The sequence below is a fragment of the Heliangelus exortis genome, chromosome 9, assembly GCF_036169615.1.
Source record: "Heliangelus exortis chromosome 9, bHelExo1.hap1, whole genome shotgun sequence".
Taxonomy (NCBI): Eukaryota; Metazoa; Chordata; class Aves; order Apodiformes; family Trochilidae; genus Heliangelus; species Heliangelus exortis.
The window spans coordinates 6,083,281-6,097,170 of NC_092430.1; the positions used below are offsets into that span (position 1 = coordinate 6,083,281).

Genomic DNA, 13,890 nt, shown 5'->3' on the forward strand with positions numbered 1-13,890 from the left:
GAAGTCACTTTCAGCAGAAATGTCTTTTTTACTGAACCAGGCACAGACAGTTGTGCTCAGCTTCACAAAAAGATACTTCTCTAATCCTAGAGTCAGTTTAAACCGGTTCCCTGGTTTATACCTTTTCAGATTTCCTGTAAATCTTTTTTATTTCCATGTCAAAACAAGCATTGGGGTTTCTTAGTGCCAAGAAAGTTCAAAACCACTGTTTGTATGTAGGTTTGCCAAGGAGGATATTAGATCGAGCTGCCTTTTTTGTAGGAAGCCACCCTGGTACTTCTTTGGAAAACTGGAGATGTTTGAATAGTCCTTATACTAACAGATGTCACCACTGGGGTTCTGCTCTACTTTTGCAGCTCTTTATTTGAATATCTTGTTGGCATTTTTGGATATTTTGAAATGGTGGGGGAAACTCCAACAAATTTACATCATCTTTAACTTTGATATATCCCAAATATCTGTTTTGATGAAAGTTTCAGCTAGGAACCCAGAGAGGAAAAAACCCTATAAATTTCACTAAGCATCTTGGTTTTGAGCAGAAGGGAGTGAAAAAAAAATGACCAAAACCCCTCTGCTTTTGTTTCCGACACAGTGAAAATGGCTGTTTCCTGTTTTCCTGGTGCTGTGCAAGCCCTGGAAATAGGGGACAAGGGATCACAATGGGTCAAGGCAAATAGTCACCCTCTTCCTTAGAATTGAACCCATTGTTCAAGAGGGGTGAGCAAGTTTTACATTACTGATTTTAGTCTGTGCTAGCAAGTCTGGTCAATGTGGTAGTAAAAATAAGGATTAGTAATGGTGATGGGCAGGGGAGATAGCTGAGGAGAAAGTTGGCATTTTTGTACCTATAGCAGCCAAAGTGGTTGCACATTTCTCCCCAAACATAGTATTTTAGTGGGGACTTGGCATCAAGTTGGACTTGATGATCTTAAAGGCCTTTTGCAACCAAAAAATTCTATGATTCTATGATTGTTGTTGTTTACCTCAGGATACTTCAAGAGAAAACCTTGGGGAAAAAATTACTGTTGGGAATATCAGCTGCATTCATGTCAGGGAAGTCTCACAATTGGCTGCCTCAGTAAAGAAATAACAATTAGTAATTTCTAAGGGAAACCTTGCCTTAAGGTAGAATTCAGAGATGTGTTCCTGTTCTCTGCTGCCATTATGGACCTGTGTACAAGAAAATACAGCCAGGGTTTGGGGCTGACATTCATTAAGGGATGAGATGGATACTGCTAAAGGAAAACTCAGAGGGGAATAGGAGCTGACAAAGAGTGGTTGCAGTAGAAGAAAAACCCGTTTGTTGGTGCCCTCAGTGTATGAAATAAGAGGAACTAATTTGTATGTCATAAATGTAAAGAAAAAAATCTTAAAATGAGGTTCATGTCTGTTAAATGTAGGATGCAGGTACAGACCTGCACACATCTTTTGTCCTAATGCTGCAGTGATGCTCTGTTCCCTAAGAGCAGATTTGAGGTCTGGTTGTGCTGAAGCTAGAAAAGATTTCAGTATGTGACAGGACCCATCCGATGGGTATAAAAAGAGAACAAGGAAATGCAGTGGCAATTGTGCTCAGCACAACAAATCACCTTTTTCTCTGAACTCTTCCAAAATTGAGGAAGATAATGACTGTCACTTTTCTGACCTAAAAACAAAGGCATTGTCCTTTCAGGCTTTCTTTTCCATGTGCACTGGTTTACTGATATGAAGTTAATCCAGAATTTGCAATTCTGCAGTGAAATCAGTACAAATGCTGATGTAGAACATACACATATACTTACTTTCCTCAGTGAGTTGTTCCCTTAAAACAGGACAGTTTCTTAGAAAGCAAACACCTATTCTTTGGTATCTAAAGCTCTGAAATCAGGACAAAGAAACACAGGCAATGCTTCAGTTTCTCAAATAAACTCAAGATTATTACCTTAAGGCTGGCCAACCTATAGACTCAGAGTGTCTCAGTGTCTTGCAGATGTTACCAAATGAAAGTTTCTCTCTCCATATTGCAAGAACAGAGCACCAGGCATGGGCTGCCTGCAGATCATCCCAGCTTGGTATTTAGCATCCCTGTGTTAAAGTGGGCATCTGAGGTAATCACCTACACCCAACTTAAAATGTTTTTCTGCAGAGACTGTTTAAGGTCTCTAGGGAAGTCTGTACAGAACTCGGAGCAGACTGTCTCCCAGGTGTAAATTCCCAATCTTAATTTTTTTTCTTGTTCTGGGAATATATCAGAATTCACATTCATTCTGCATGAACAGAAAAAAATGCACAAATGCTCTCCACTTTTTTGAACAAAAAAGCATGGATTTTATAATTAATTCTAAAGAAAGACAGTCTGCCTCTTACCTCCTATTAAAAAAATGCACACATTAAAAAAGGAGCAGTTGGTTTTGTTTCTTTAAACACAACTTTCTTCTATATGGTTGAATATATTTTGCTCATACTAATGGATGGGCCATCTCAGATAGGGGAGTTTAATCTGAGCTAATTAGGATTTACACTCTATGAGAAGCACCAGGAATCTTCAGTGTTCTGTAGGGAACCTGTCTCTGGTGCAGTTTGATTGGTACCATCATTGCATAAATAATTTCTGACAAGATCACTGTCTTTAAACACACAGAATAAAAATTAGAGCTCAAACACTGTTCTTCTGATTGTTTAACCAAAAAAAAAAAGATAATTTAGAAACTTTGCACAAAAATTATCCTTATTTATACAGAAACATTAAGTGGTACAATGAAAGTCATCTTGTATCCTTTTGGAGAAACAAATAAACAATACCTGCAGAAAATTATTGCAAAAAACATAAAGTTTCAGTATGAAGAAGAATGTAGAAAACATTTTTTTTTCCCCATTTACGTTAATTGTAGATTTTTTTCTGTTTCACATAAAGGGTCTGATTCTACCTACCTATTAAAGCTTGGTAGCTAAGCTGCTACTAAAATTCAACTTTACCTTAGTACAGAGCAGAATTTAGTTCAGAAATTTTAAACTGTGACCGTGTTCTTAAAAGAGAAAATCTAAGTCTGCCTGATTAAGGATTTTTTCCCACTGCAGAAAAATGGGTGTATCCTTTGAAAGAAATCTGCCTGCAGTTTGCAATTCTCTGTGCTTATTCTTCAGCTTTACCCTTCAAATCCCACTAAGGCTCCTCTGAATCGCGACAAGCGATTCCCTGCAGTTTTTGGCAGAGGCTGCCTCCCTTCCACGAGTTCCCTTAGGCATGGGCAGCTCCAGGAGTGCTCAGGAGGAGCCTGCCGGAGCTGCCTCCCCTCCGGCTGGTGGCCCTGGCTGCTGCCACCAGCAACCCTCCCACCAACGCCGTTTGCCAGCGCGCAAAACCCCCGCATCTTCACCCCAGGAACTTTTATTTTCTGGAAACGGACGCTGCTCCCCAAGTGATCATGAATAAGAAGCACAGCTGCTCAGGGCTGGCAAAGCAAAGCCGGCGCTACTCGAAAGCAGTTTGTAATAATTAAGGTGTCTGTTAACCTCCACAGCTTTAAATAACCTCTCAGTGAAACGTAGGCAGGCACATTCCTTGCCGGGTTGCCAAGCATCCGTGCTAGCGCTGCAACAACCTGCAGTTGTAACCTGGTTGTAACTTATCCAGTTATTTTTCCTGGTTTATTGGTCACTCTTTCACGTGAAAAAAAGCCGCAGGTTGCCGCTTGCCCCCTGGGTCTGATGAGGGTAAGATTGGCCATAGGCAAAGCTGACTCCTAGGCTGGAGAGGTGGGCACTGATATTTACTACTTTTTGATCTGCTCGTTAGGTAAAAAGCCATGATACCTTCTCTGACATCCTAGGACATTTATATTTTTCTCCACTCCCTCTATACTGCTTTTCAAATTTTACCTTTTCCCATTGTCCTTTAATGTTTGTTTATTTTAAGGAGCATAAACTATTTCAGACACTCCTGGCTTTGCAAATAGTTTTGGGGATAAGATTTCCTTTCTGGGACCTGAGAATTTTTGTCTCACCGGGAGATTTGAGGTGTGTTGTCAGGACCAATGCAATTAAAGGTACTAATTTGATTGTCATTAAGATCCTGTTACATTTCACTTACGATTATCTAATTTTCCTTAGCACTGTAGGTAAGCAATGGCAAAAATCTATGTGTCTCTCTGCATCTTGTCAAGTTGTCACGTGTGCCTGGTCCAAATAAATACACTGCCACCAGTCCTGTAATCAGCATGGAGCAGTCATAAATAGGAAACTCCTGTGATGATGATCATGATTAAGAAAAGGAAGTGTAAATAATCTGCAGTGCCTAAAGCTCACTTTTCCCAGAGTGGATTTGCAAATGAGCTATAAATCTGATCCTTTTCTTTATTGAGGTCAGCAACAAAACTCCTGCTAATCCCATCTGAAACAAAATCATTCTGCCAGCTTGATGTTTACAGAAATGCACATTACCTCCACATAGAGGTTCTCCTACTGTGGCTTTTTGTGTTACAGACTGCAGCTTCACCTCACGTAAGCACGACCTGAGGAACAAAATCTTACTCATATTAAATAGAAAGCTCTTATTCTCAGACAGCTAACGACAAATGTTGTCAAGTAATTTATCAACAAATGTTTAATACTCACAGGTCCATTAAGAATCAGTAAATCCAGGGAGGGAAAGGCTTGCTTGGCACATCTGAGCACTTGTACTGGGAAGGAGAGGCAGTTCCTCTCTGGTGCCAAGCCTGATAAAGGTGAACCTTTGGGGCATTATTTCTTTTGACAAAGAGACTGTGTGTGTGTGTTAAACTTCCTGGGGTTATTTTACACTCTTTTGCAAATAGCTGAGTAGTGTGGAAGTTGTGTGGGAGTGGAGTAACTGGGATTGCATTTTTTTTTTTTTTCTTTTTTTTGTGGGAAAAGTCTTTTCAGAGGAGCCTGGAGAATTTTTTCCTGCAGGCTGTGGAATTGCATACTAAAGGAAGAGCCTGTGCTTCTTCCCCTCCCTGCTTTCTTCTTTTTCCTCTCTCCCTCGCTCTCCCCCTCCCCAACCAAATGTATTGCTGAGCCTCAGGAGGCCCATGAACACGTAGAGCTTCCTACTGTGGTTGTCACTTGACTGACAGCAAAAAGGTTCTGGGGAGATGGACGAGCATGAGTAGGTGGACATAGAAAAATGGAGAATGAAAAGATAAAGTAAAAATAGAACAGAGCGTTAATCCAAAATCAGAGCCTTTTCAGGGGCTAATGTGTTTCACTTAAGAATGTTGTGTTTGTGACTGGGCAAAATGTGCAACAACTACATGTATATGAGTGTGTGTGTGTGTGTTTGAGACATTTATTTGCAATGGTCTATTAGAAATTATAGAAACTACAGAAATACAGCCAAGACAAGTCAGATGTACCGGTGCCCAGCTATTTGTAAACTAATATATCCCCTTGGTGTTTTGAAATAAAGGGAAAACAAATTATGAATGAGTAGGAAAGACAACAATCTTTCAGCCCTTACAAGTCAGGATGATTTACAGTTTCTCAGAAACTCCCTGTTTGTGTGTTCATGTGCCTGTGTGTTATACCATGCGAGTCCTACAAACAGATCTCTAAATAATTCAGCTGGGCTTGACCTCTCCAAAGCAGAGAGGATCAAACATTTAACACATTGTCATAATTATTACAAGTGAATGTAGTCCCACTAAGGAGCTGAGACAAATCTAAGATCTGAGACAAGTATAAGAGACACTAGCTGTGCTTTTCCAAGCTGCATTAAATTGACCGTTTAAATGGTGTAAACTTGATTATGGTGCAAACATGATTAGTTCCCATCAAAGCAGAATCTCTCCTGATAGTGAGTTACAATAATGTAAACTGGCAGGCTGGCAGCAGCACAGGCTTCTCACTTAATAGGCAGTTAAGGAAAATGTAATAGATCCAACGTCTGCAAGAACATTTTCAGGAATAAATTTTTATGTACTTTGTTGTAAGGTGGAGTTACTTGAACAGAATTTAGTCCAAGTATCGACGACATCTGTTAAAACTAAGCTGGGCTTTTACAGTCCACTGAAATGACACGAAGTGAGGAGATTGTGATTATTTTGGCAAGGCTTCTTTAAAAAAAAAGAAAAACAACACTTTTCTTAGAGCCAAAATGTAGTGGATTTGGTGGAATTGTGAACATTTTAGTTTATTGCATTTGCAGGCCCTTTTTATATTGTTTGTGTTTATTTTGTGTGAATCTAAAAAATTAAATGGTATTAATATAATAGAAATATTTTAATGTTTTTGAAGTCTTTAATAATTTTTATGACAAATGAATTTCCTGGCATTGCAACAAAAATAACTTCAGTCAAAAAAAGAAGGCGTCTTGAAGTTCCATCATTCCCATAAAGTTTATCCTGACTTATAGGAGATGTATCAGGTACATCAGAGATGTGGAAACAAGAACACTTAGATTCTTTAATTGAGGGGCTGCTTATATTTTTGTGTAAATAATAAAAAAGGAACTAATCCTTTTCTTCCTCCTCATTAGGCCAAGAATTCTTGTAGATAATTAAAGTCAGGAAGCACAGGTTTTAACAGTTGCATTGACTGTGCTGCACAGTTTTCCAACTCCCATTATCCAACTAGCTGCTTAAAAGATTTATTTTCTATGGAAAGATACACCATTTATCTTTGCAGAGTTTTAAGGTTTTGCCAGTGGGTGCTCCAAAGTAAGTGCTTAAAGCAAAGAAAAATACCTTGAACCTCAGACTTGTTGAAACTGCATTGTAAATACTACGTAAAGTATTTTTAAAGCTATTTAAATAATAAAAAAATTCCTACCTAGATCCTGACCTAAAATTAAAATATGAAAGATACTCAGTATTTTGAAGAAAAAAAAATACTGTTAAGACTGTGTATATAGCTGTCATATCAAATTATCTCAAATATTCACATACTGGAATTTGTGAAAAAAAAATAGTGAGTGATTTAAAGAGAAAACAATTGATTAATGTCAGGCGTATTTCCTGATGCACAAAACCGTTGGTCAAACTTTCCGATGTATTCAACATTTTTTTTTCGTCTAAGCGGCGTTCTGTAGGAGTTCCGTGCTTGAACTGAAGTTAATGGTGCCAATAATTCGTTTTACTCTAGACAGGAAAAAAATCCTGGGAGAGTCTGGATGCGATCCCTTGAACCGGGAGTGCTGGGATGCAGCCGGGCAGGGTTTGTGTCCTGCGGGGCGGAGGGAGCGCGTTCCGCTTGCGGGGCAGAGCCGCGTTACCGAAGGGACCCGGAGCAATGCTGCGGGGCTCGGGGCGTTTATGAGAGCGCCCAGGAACCGTTCCCGGCGTTTCTCCAGCAGGGTTTTGTCCCCAGCCGAGGGGACAGCGTGGCGCGGGAGCCGCAGACACAGATGAAGGGGGTTGTTCCCTGCTCATCTGGGGGGAAACTGAGGCAGCGCCGCCGCCAAGTGCCTCAGGTGACAACGTAGGATGGTTCCGCGCCCGGGAGCGGAAGGCGCTTCCCGAGCTGGTTTAGGAAGCGTTTGAAGCAGCCTCAGCGCAGGCTGCTGCCGGGGAGCGTTGCCGGTAACGGCGGTGCCGAACCGGAGCTGGCAAGCTGCGATCGGGCAGAGCCGAGCCCGGGGAGAGGGAGCGGCTGCAGCCGCCCCCTCCCCTTCCGCGCCCCCCTCTGCAGCTCGGGCACCCCTGGTCCCCTCCGCGTTGCTCCGGGAGGCGGCGGCGGGGGGCAGAGGGGTCCCGGGGCAGCTTTGTCCCTGAGGGCTGTTTTAGGGACGGGGTTCGCCGGACTGACACTGCCCGGCACGCCGAGTCCGACTTTTAGCAACTGTGGATTTAGTACAAATACGCATCTAGAGAGTATTTTTAAAAGTCTGGTGATCAAAGCACTCGGAGCAGAGCGGGGCTGTGGGTACGAGGGGAAAACCTAAAGGCACCGGGCAGCCCAGGCGCTACGCGGTGCGCAGCTGCTGTGACCCTGGGGATTTGATACGCGTGTATTCCAGGTAGAGGTGCGGAACAGGGCGTGTGCGTGAGGCTGTGCGGCCCGGAGGGTCTCTGCGGCCAGAGGGAATCTCCCCTAACGCTGGATTTTCCCGAGCTCCCCCCCGGCTGCTGCGTAAGAGCATTAACGATTTCCACGGTCGCTGTAAACGGGGTTTTGAGGCCGCGGAAATTCCGCCGGGCGTTGCTGCGGGTCTGCCTGGGCTGCCCGCTTCTCCCGAAAGCCTCCCCCCGCCGCCCGCCCCGCCCGCCTCCCACTCGCCCCCCCCCCTCCCCGCACACGGGGCGCGGGCCGCGCGGCCCCGCTAGGTGTCGCTGTTGCTCAAGGGTGGCTCTGAGGCGGGCGGGGCGGCGCGAGGCTCCCGGGATCCGGGGGCCGGCGCGGGTAAGGTCCGGTAGGGCGGCGGCTCCCCCCGTGGCACCGGGGAGCGTGAGGGCTGCTCCTAACTTTACTTCTTTTTTTTTTTTTTTTTTTTTTTTTTTTTTTTTTTTTTCTCTCCTGTATTTTTTTTTTTTTTTTGTTCGGACACAGCTAATGTTAAAGACCCACGCGGAGCGCCTCCCTCCCGCCGGGAACGCAGCCGCTCGCGACGCTCCACAACCTCGGGGCCGCGCACCCCTCAGCGCCCGCGGGGCGCAGCGCCCAACCCCGTTCCCTGCTCCGTGCCACCGAGCGGCGGGGCGGGGCGGGCGGCGCGGGGAGCGAGGCGATTGGCGGCCGGGGCTGACGGGCAGGCGCGCCCCGCCCCCTTGGCAATGTCTATCGCCCGCCGCGCGCCCCATGTAGGCAGTTATTCCACTGGGATAGAGCGGCCGGAGCGGCGGCGGCATGGCCGGGGTCCCGTTCTGCGCCCTCCTCCCGTTCCTTGTCGGCGTCTGCGGGGCCGTCACCGGCTCCCGGGTCTATCCCGCTAACGAAGGTGAGGCGCCGCGCGCGTCCCGCGCCCGGGCTCCGCGTTCCTTCGGCGGGGCGCTGAGGGAGCGTTGGGGGGAAAGTTCGGTGCCCCGCGCGCAGGCAGCGGACGGCGTCCCGCTCGCCCCTCTCCCTTCACGGCCCGGCCCGTCCCCTCGCCGCCGGGACCGCGTTGCCCCGGCCGGCGGCTGGGCGTCCGGCAGCGCTGACCCTCCCGAGCGGCGCTCCGGGGGCCGCCCGGGGCGGTGGCACAGGTGTCTCGGGGCGGAGCGGCTCCTGCCTTCCCCGCGCGTCCCCCTGTGCCGCCGCCGGTACCCTCGGCCGGGCCGGGCCGCGGGGCGCAGCGCACCCACGAGCGGCGCCGCCGCGCCGGGGCGGCCCCGAGCCTGGAGGGCGGCTCATTAAACCGGTTCTCCCGGGAGCTCTGGCGGCTCCGTGCTGTTCCCCCGCGGCCGCGCCGCAGCTGGTCCTGCGGGACGGTGCGGCGGAGGCGGCGGCTCCCCGGGGGAAGCCCGCGGCCGTTCCGCGGTGCAGCCGGGCGGGCGGGGAGCGCCCGCTCCGCCGGGGATCCCCCCGCGGGGTCTACTGGGTGCCCGACCGTCCTTGGGGCCGGCCAGGCGAGCGCCCGTGGTGTTCCGGTCAGTGACAAAAATTTCTCACTCGTCTCTAATGTGCGGTAACGCTGGTCCCACCGTGGCCGGTGCCGTCTGCCCAGCGCGGGGCTGCGGCGCTCCCCGCTCTCGGTCCACCCGCCGGTGTCCCCCCCAAAGCGGGAGCGCTCCGAGGTGCCTCTGCCGAAAGTGTCTGGGAATTCGCTGCCCACCCCGCGCTTTGCCAGCAGCTTTAACGCGCGGAGGAAGGAGCGTGCGATTCCTCAGATCTAAACCAGAGAGTTTCAGATTATTTAAGGTACCGGTGCGGTCGGAAATAACATTTCCTTTCAAGTTGAAGGTGGATGCGATTGTGCTCCACACACATGGAAACGCTCAGGTAAACGATTTATTTTAGTACTGCCTTTTGGCAGCTGGAATTTAATCTATTTTGTTTGTACTTCTCTGCAGTTACCTTGCTGGATTCCAGATCAGTTCAGGGAGAACTGGGGTGGATAGCAAGTCCCTTGGAAGGAGGGGTAAGTTTTAAACCGCTATCTGATCAAAAGGGTAAAGGGGGTGATTAGTAACTTTCAGAGAGTCCTAATGGCTCGATTATTGTTGATTGTGGTGAGGAGGTCAGATTTCTTCCCTGGCTTACCAAGTGAATTACTCTTTGTTGGAGAAACTCTATACTCCCTTTGGATAGTTCTGTCACGGAAGAAGTGGAAACCAAAAGGGCAGAAAAGAGGTTTCAGAATTAGGAGATTGGTTGAGGCATAGGCTTAGATGCCTATTTAAAACTGAAATACCAACAAGAAATGTGATCTGTGACCGAACTGGCCTGTAGTTATTATATCTGCGGGCCGTCTCGGCTGGGAGATGTTCACAGCAATTGCTGTTCTATTTCTGGATGAAGGAGTAGGGATCAATATACAAGACGTTTCAGCATGACGGGACCATTGCCTTATTTCAGGATGTAAACATAGTATGTTTTGGTCTCTGAACAAATAAACCAAAGCCCCTAGTGCTGGGTGGTGATTCCTTTGAGTTTCTTTTTGTTTACTTTTCGAAGAGAGGGTTGTAAGAGAAAATTTGATTGAATTCTCTGCCCAGTGGTGATGTGATGACATTAAAAGATTTGCACATCTGTCACTGGGGCTTAGAGCCCCTTTTCCTAGGGAGCTGCAGGCAAGGTATCTCTACTAATTTAGTTTTCTATTAGTGGATGGGCACCTTGCTGCTCCCTCATCTGTGCTTTGTCCTGCAGGGTGCCCAGGGCCTCTGTGGGGAACTCCCAAGAGCACTTAGACAATTGGTGGGATCTGGTGGAGACTGTACTTCATGGGAACTTTGGGGATATACATATATATATATATATGTTAGGCTCTTTCTTCTGGACCTGTGCACAACAAAGCACTGGATTCTTCAGGAAACCTACAAACTTACTTTTTTGTGTGCGTTCCCCCTCGTAATTAGAAGAAGCAGAGCTAAGGAAACAGCAGCGAGCGGAAGGAATCCGGGGCTGTGTTGGTCAGTGATGCATTATGCATAAGCTCTGAATAACCATAAGACAGGAGAATGGGGAATTGTTTGCTCTCCCATTGTTGTCCTGGGTGAACTTGACTACAGTCCTGGCTTGTGCTCTGCCTGAGCATTCTGCTGTCCCCCAAACCCCCTCGGGTTTTCCAAAGAGCAGGGAAGTGATTGGCAGCCCTGTGGCAGCGCTGGCGGTGCAGTCACCGCTGATTGCAGGCAATTGCCCTCATCCTCTGACAGTGTGGAAAAGTACAGCTCTATCTCGGGGAGAGTCAGGCTTCCTTGTTAATCCTATACTCTGGAAAGGTCAGTTAATGAGTTTGGGTCTTTCATACATCTCTCCAAGGGATGTCTACACTGGATATTAAAATAGGATCTAAAGTACCAGCTTTAATAAGTCAGTAGTTGAATTGATACTCAGAGAACAGCTGTTTATTCTTAATGGCTGCTGGATTCCCCATTTCCCCCCACGTTTTCCCTGAAAGAGCCATGGAAGCTCAAGAAAATGTGTGCTCCTATTGTGGACGTGACTTGTTTCACTAAACCTATATATGTGTGTTCTATTTTTAAGCTGGTAGTGAAAAATTTAAGAGTATGTGGACTGTCTCTGAAATACAGCACTTGGAAAGCATTTATTTTAACTCAAAATGCTGCAGGTTTTTTTGAAGCAGCAGAAATAAACTCCTTTATCTTCTCTGGAAGATTCAGTCCTTCAGTGCTAGTTTTTCTTTAACTGTGTGTACCTTTGTCTATTACACAAGATATTTTTCTGGATCTGTACCACACATTCTGAGGTGTGAGAGTTGTGTGGATAAGCTAAGCTGGAGATCAATGTAGCCATTTAGTAGTGACTAGCAGTAATTGAATATATAGGAGACCTGGAGGAATTAATGAATTGCATTATAAATATAATTAATGATTTGCTCTTGTATTTCACAGTTGCAAAGCAGGTTTTATGCCCAGAATGTTTTACTCTGCATCATTAAACCGTGGGAAGAGTTGAATTATAAAACTCAATTTCAGCTTGAAAGTTAGAAGTTATAGCTTTTGACCACATATTTAGAGTTAGGAATCGTTTGCAGTGGCTGGAAATTTGGGGCTGTAGTTATTTTCAGCTCTGGCAGAAAGATGCACTTATGTTTGTTTTGTGTGTGTGTGTTTATGAATTAAGAATCCTGGCTCTATACATCTGTATGTCTGCCAGGAGACAGAAGCAGGTTGACAACCTGACCTGAAACTTGCTGAATTTAGCTGCAGCCTGTCCATTGACCTCAGCAATCTCTTTATTGAATCCTCTAGCAGCATCCCCCATTGTATGAATGTACTAAAGGAAATCCCATCAACAAGTATTATTTCCCTCTGCTTCTTCCTTTCTCTTGTACCACACACAATATAGGTAGCATAGACAGTCTGAAGATAAGCAGAATGGAAAGTGATGGATCACAAAGACAATATTGTACCAGTAAACTGGCTCGGTGGCAGCTGTAAATTAAACAACTCTGTCTTCTTACTAACACCATGTTAGACTTTACATTGATAGATGACTTTTTAAGATTTATTTTTTCCTTTTCTGTGGAAAGGAATGACATGCTGAGTATTGATTCTCCCCCCCTCCTTCATTTTAATTTGCAGTTATCTCTAGGCAGCAAATAAAATAATATTCTTTCTGCTCCTGGTGACTCATGGTGCTAACTACTGTCATTCTATAAACGGATTCAGCTAAGCTGGAATCTTTTTAAGTAAAAATCACTTGCATAAGAGCAATCCTTGTGAGAAGAATTGAGGATATTATGCAAGAAGCCCCTTAACATTAAGAAGGCTTCTGTTTATCAAAGCCACGGCTTCAGTAGTTCTGAAAAGCATTTCTGGGAAGTCTCTTTAAAGTTACTACTGTTTTCCAAGAATAATTTTATACGCTTCATTGTATCATCTGCAAGCCCAGACAGTGTATCATTATTTAATTATTATTTTTTTAAGAAGCATTTTTTTGATACTGAAGCACTATGGGACTTATGCTGGAAAGATATCTCATCCTAATGGCCGTATTTCCCCTCTGTCTCTCTATGACAAAAGCACAGTGATAGATTTTCTTCTGACTATGATAATCCTTCAAATAATCTTTCTCCAAAGCTGTTGCTGATGTGCGCTTCACTTTTATAACTTAATCATGATGAATTACTGAACTAGGGCCAGATCTCTTCTTCCCATACATTCCTTGGATTGTGTATATTGTTATTGTTTCATAGTTATGTTACCAGTTAGTTTGGCACTTCTGAAGATGCCTGGACTTGATTTAAGGGGTGTAAGTTTTGAAGCATAGTACTACCCTGATCTTTCAGCACTTACCCTCTCTGCTAACCATTTTGTGTTTTTGAGAATATTACTGTATCTATTTCCTCAGATTTCCTCGGGGACAAGATGTGTAATATCCCTTATTTTCTTACCTTCCCACTAATAAGAAACTGCAAAGTTATGGCTGTGTTTCTTGTAGGCAAATGCAGCTATCTCCTTACTCATCCTTCTATCTCTAAGTGCTACTCAACTCCAGGACCCAGTTCTCTGTAGGCATCTATTTCTGCCCAGCTCTGAAGCAAAGGCTGTTTGCAGAGTGTGACTGGGATGTTGCTACCCCAGGAAAGCTTGCAGAAATAATAAGGGGTGGCTTAAGGCTTAAATGTACACAGCAGTGATGTCAGAAATGGAGTTGTTGCGCTGACTCTGCCCTGTGTTTTTTGTGTGACTAAGTCCCAAGGTCTCACTCTTTGCTATTCTTAGGTACAGAGTAGGGTATATGTGTGTTCTGCCCTGTCTGCTACAGGGAAAACACCACAGTGTTGGTGTGCTGAGAGTTTGTGAAGTGCCACGTGTAGCCCTGAGCTAGGCTGGGTTCTGCGGG

The 13,890-nt window shown here is 45.5% G+C and overlaps 1 protein-coding gene across 7 annotated transcripts in view; it reads left to right on the top strand.

The window, feature by feature from the left end:
• Window positions 1-13,890, top strand: part of EPHA4 (EPH receptor A4) — a 226,855-nt gene that overhangs the window by 114,452 nt on the left and 98,513 nt on the right. For 3 of the 7 annotated variants that reach the window (XM_071751822.1, XM_071751820.1, XM_071751823.1), the window contains exons 1-2: window positions 8,715-8,872; window positions 9,927-9,994. In XM_071751822.1, coding sequence (XP_071607923.1) covers window positions 8,782-8,872; window positions 9,927-9,994 — 159 coding nt within the window. In that variant the 5' untranslated portion in view covers window positions 8,715-8,781. Of the gene's footprint in view, window positions 1-8,650; window positions 8,873-9,926; window positions 9,995-13,890 lie in introns of those variants that run through there. The other 4 variants (XM_071751825.1, XM_071751824.1, XM_071751826.1 and 1 more) reach the window with 3 other exon arrangements.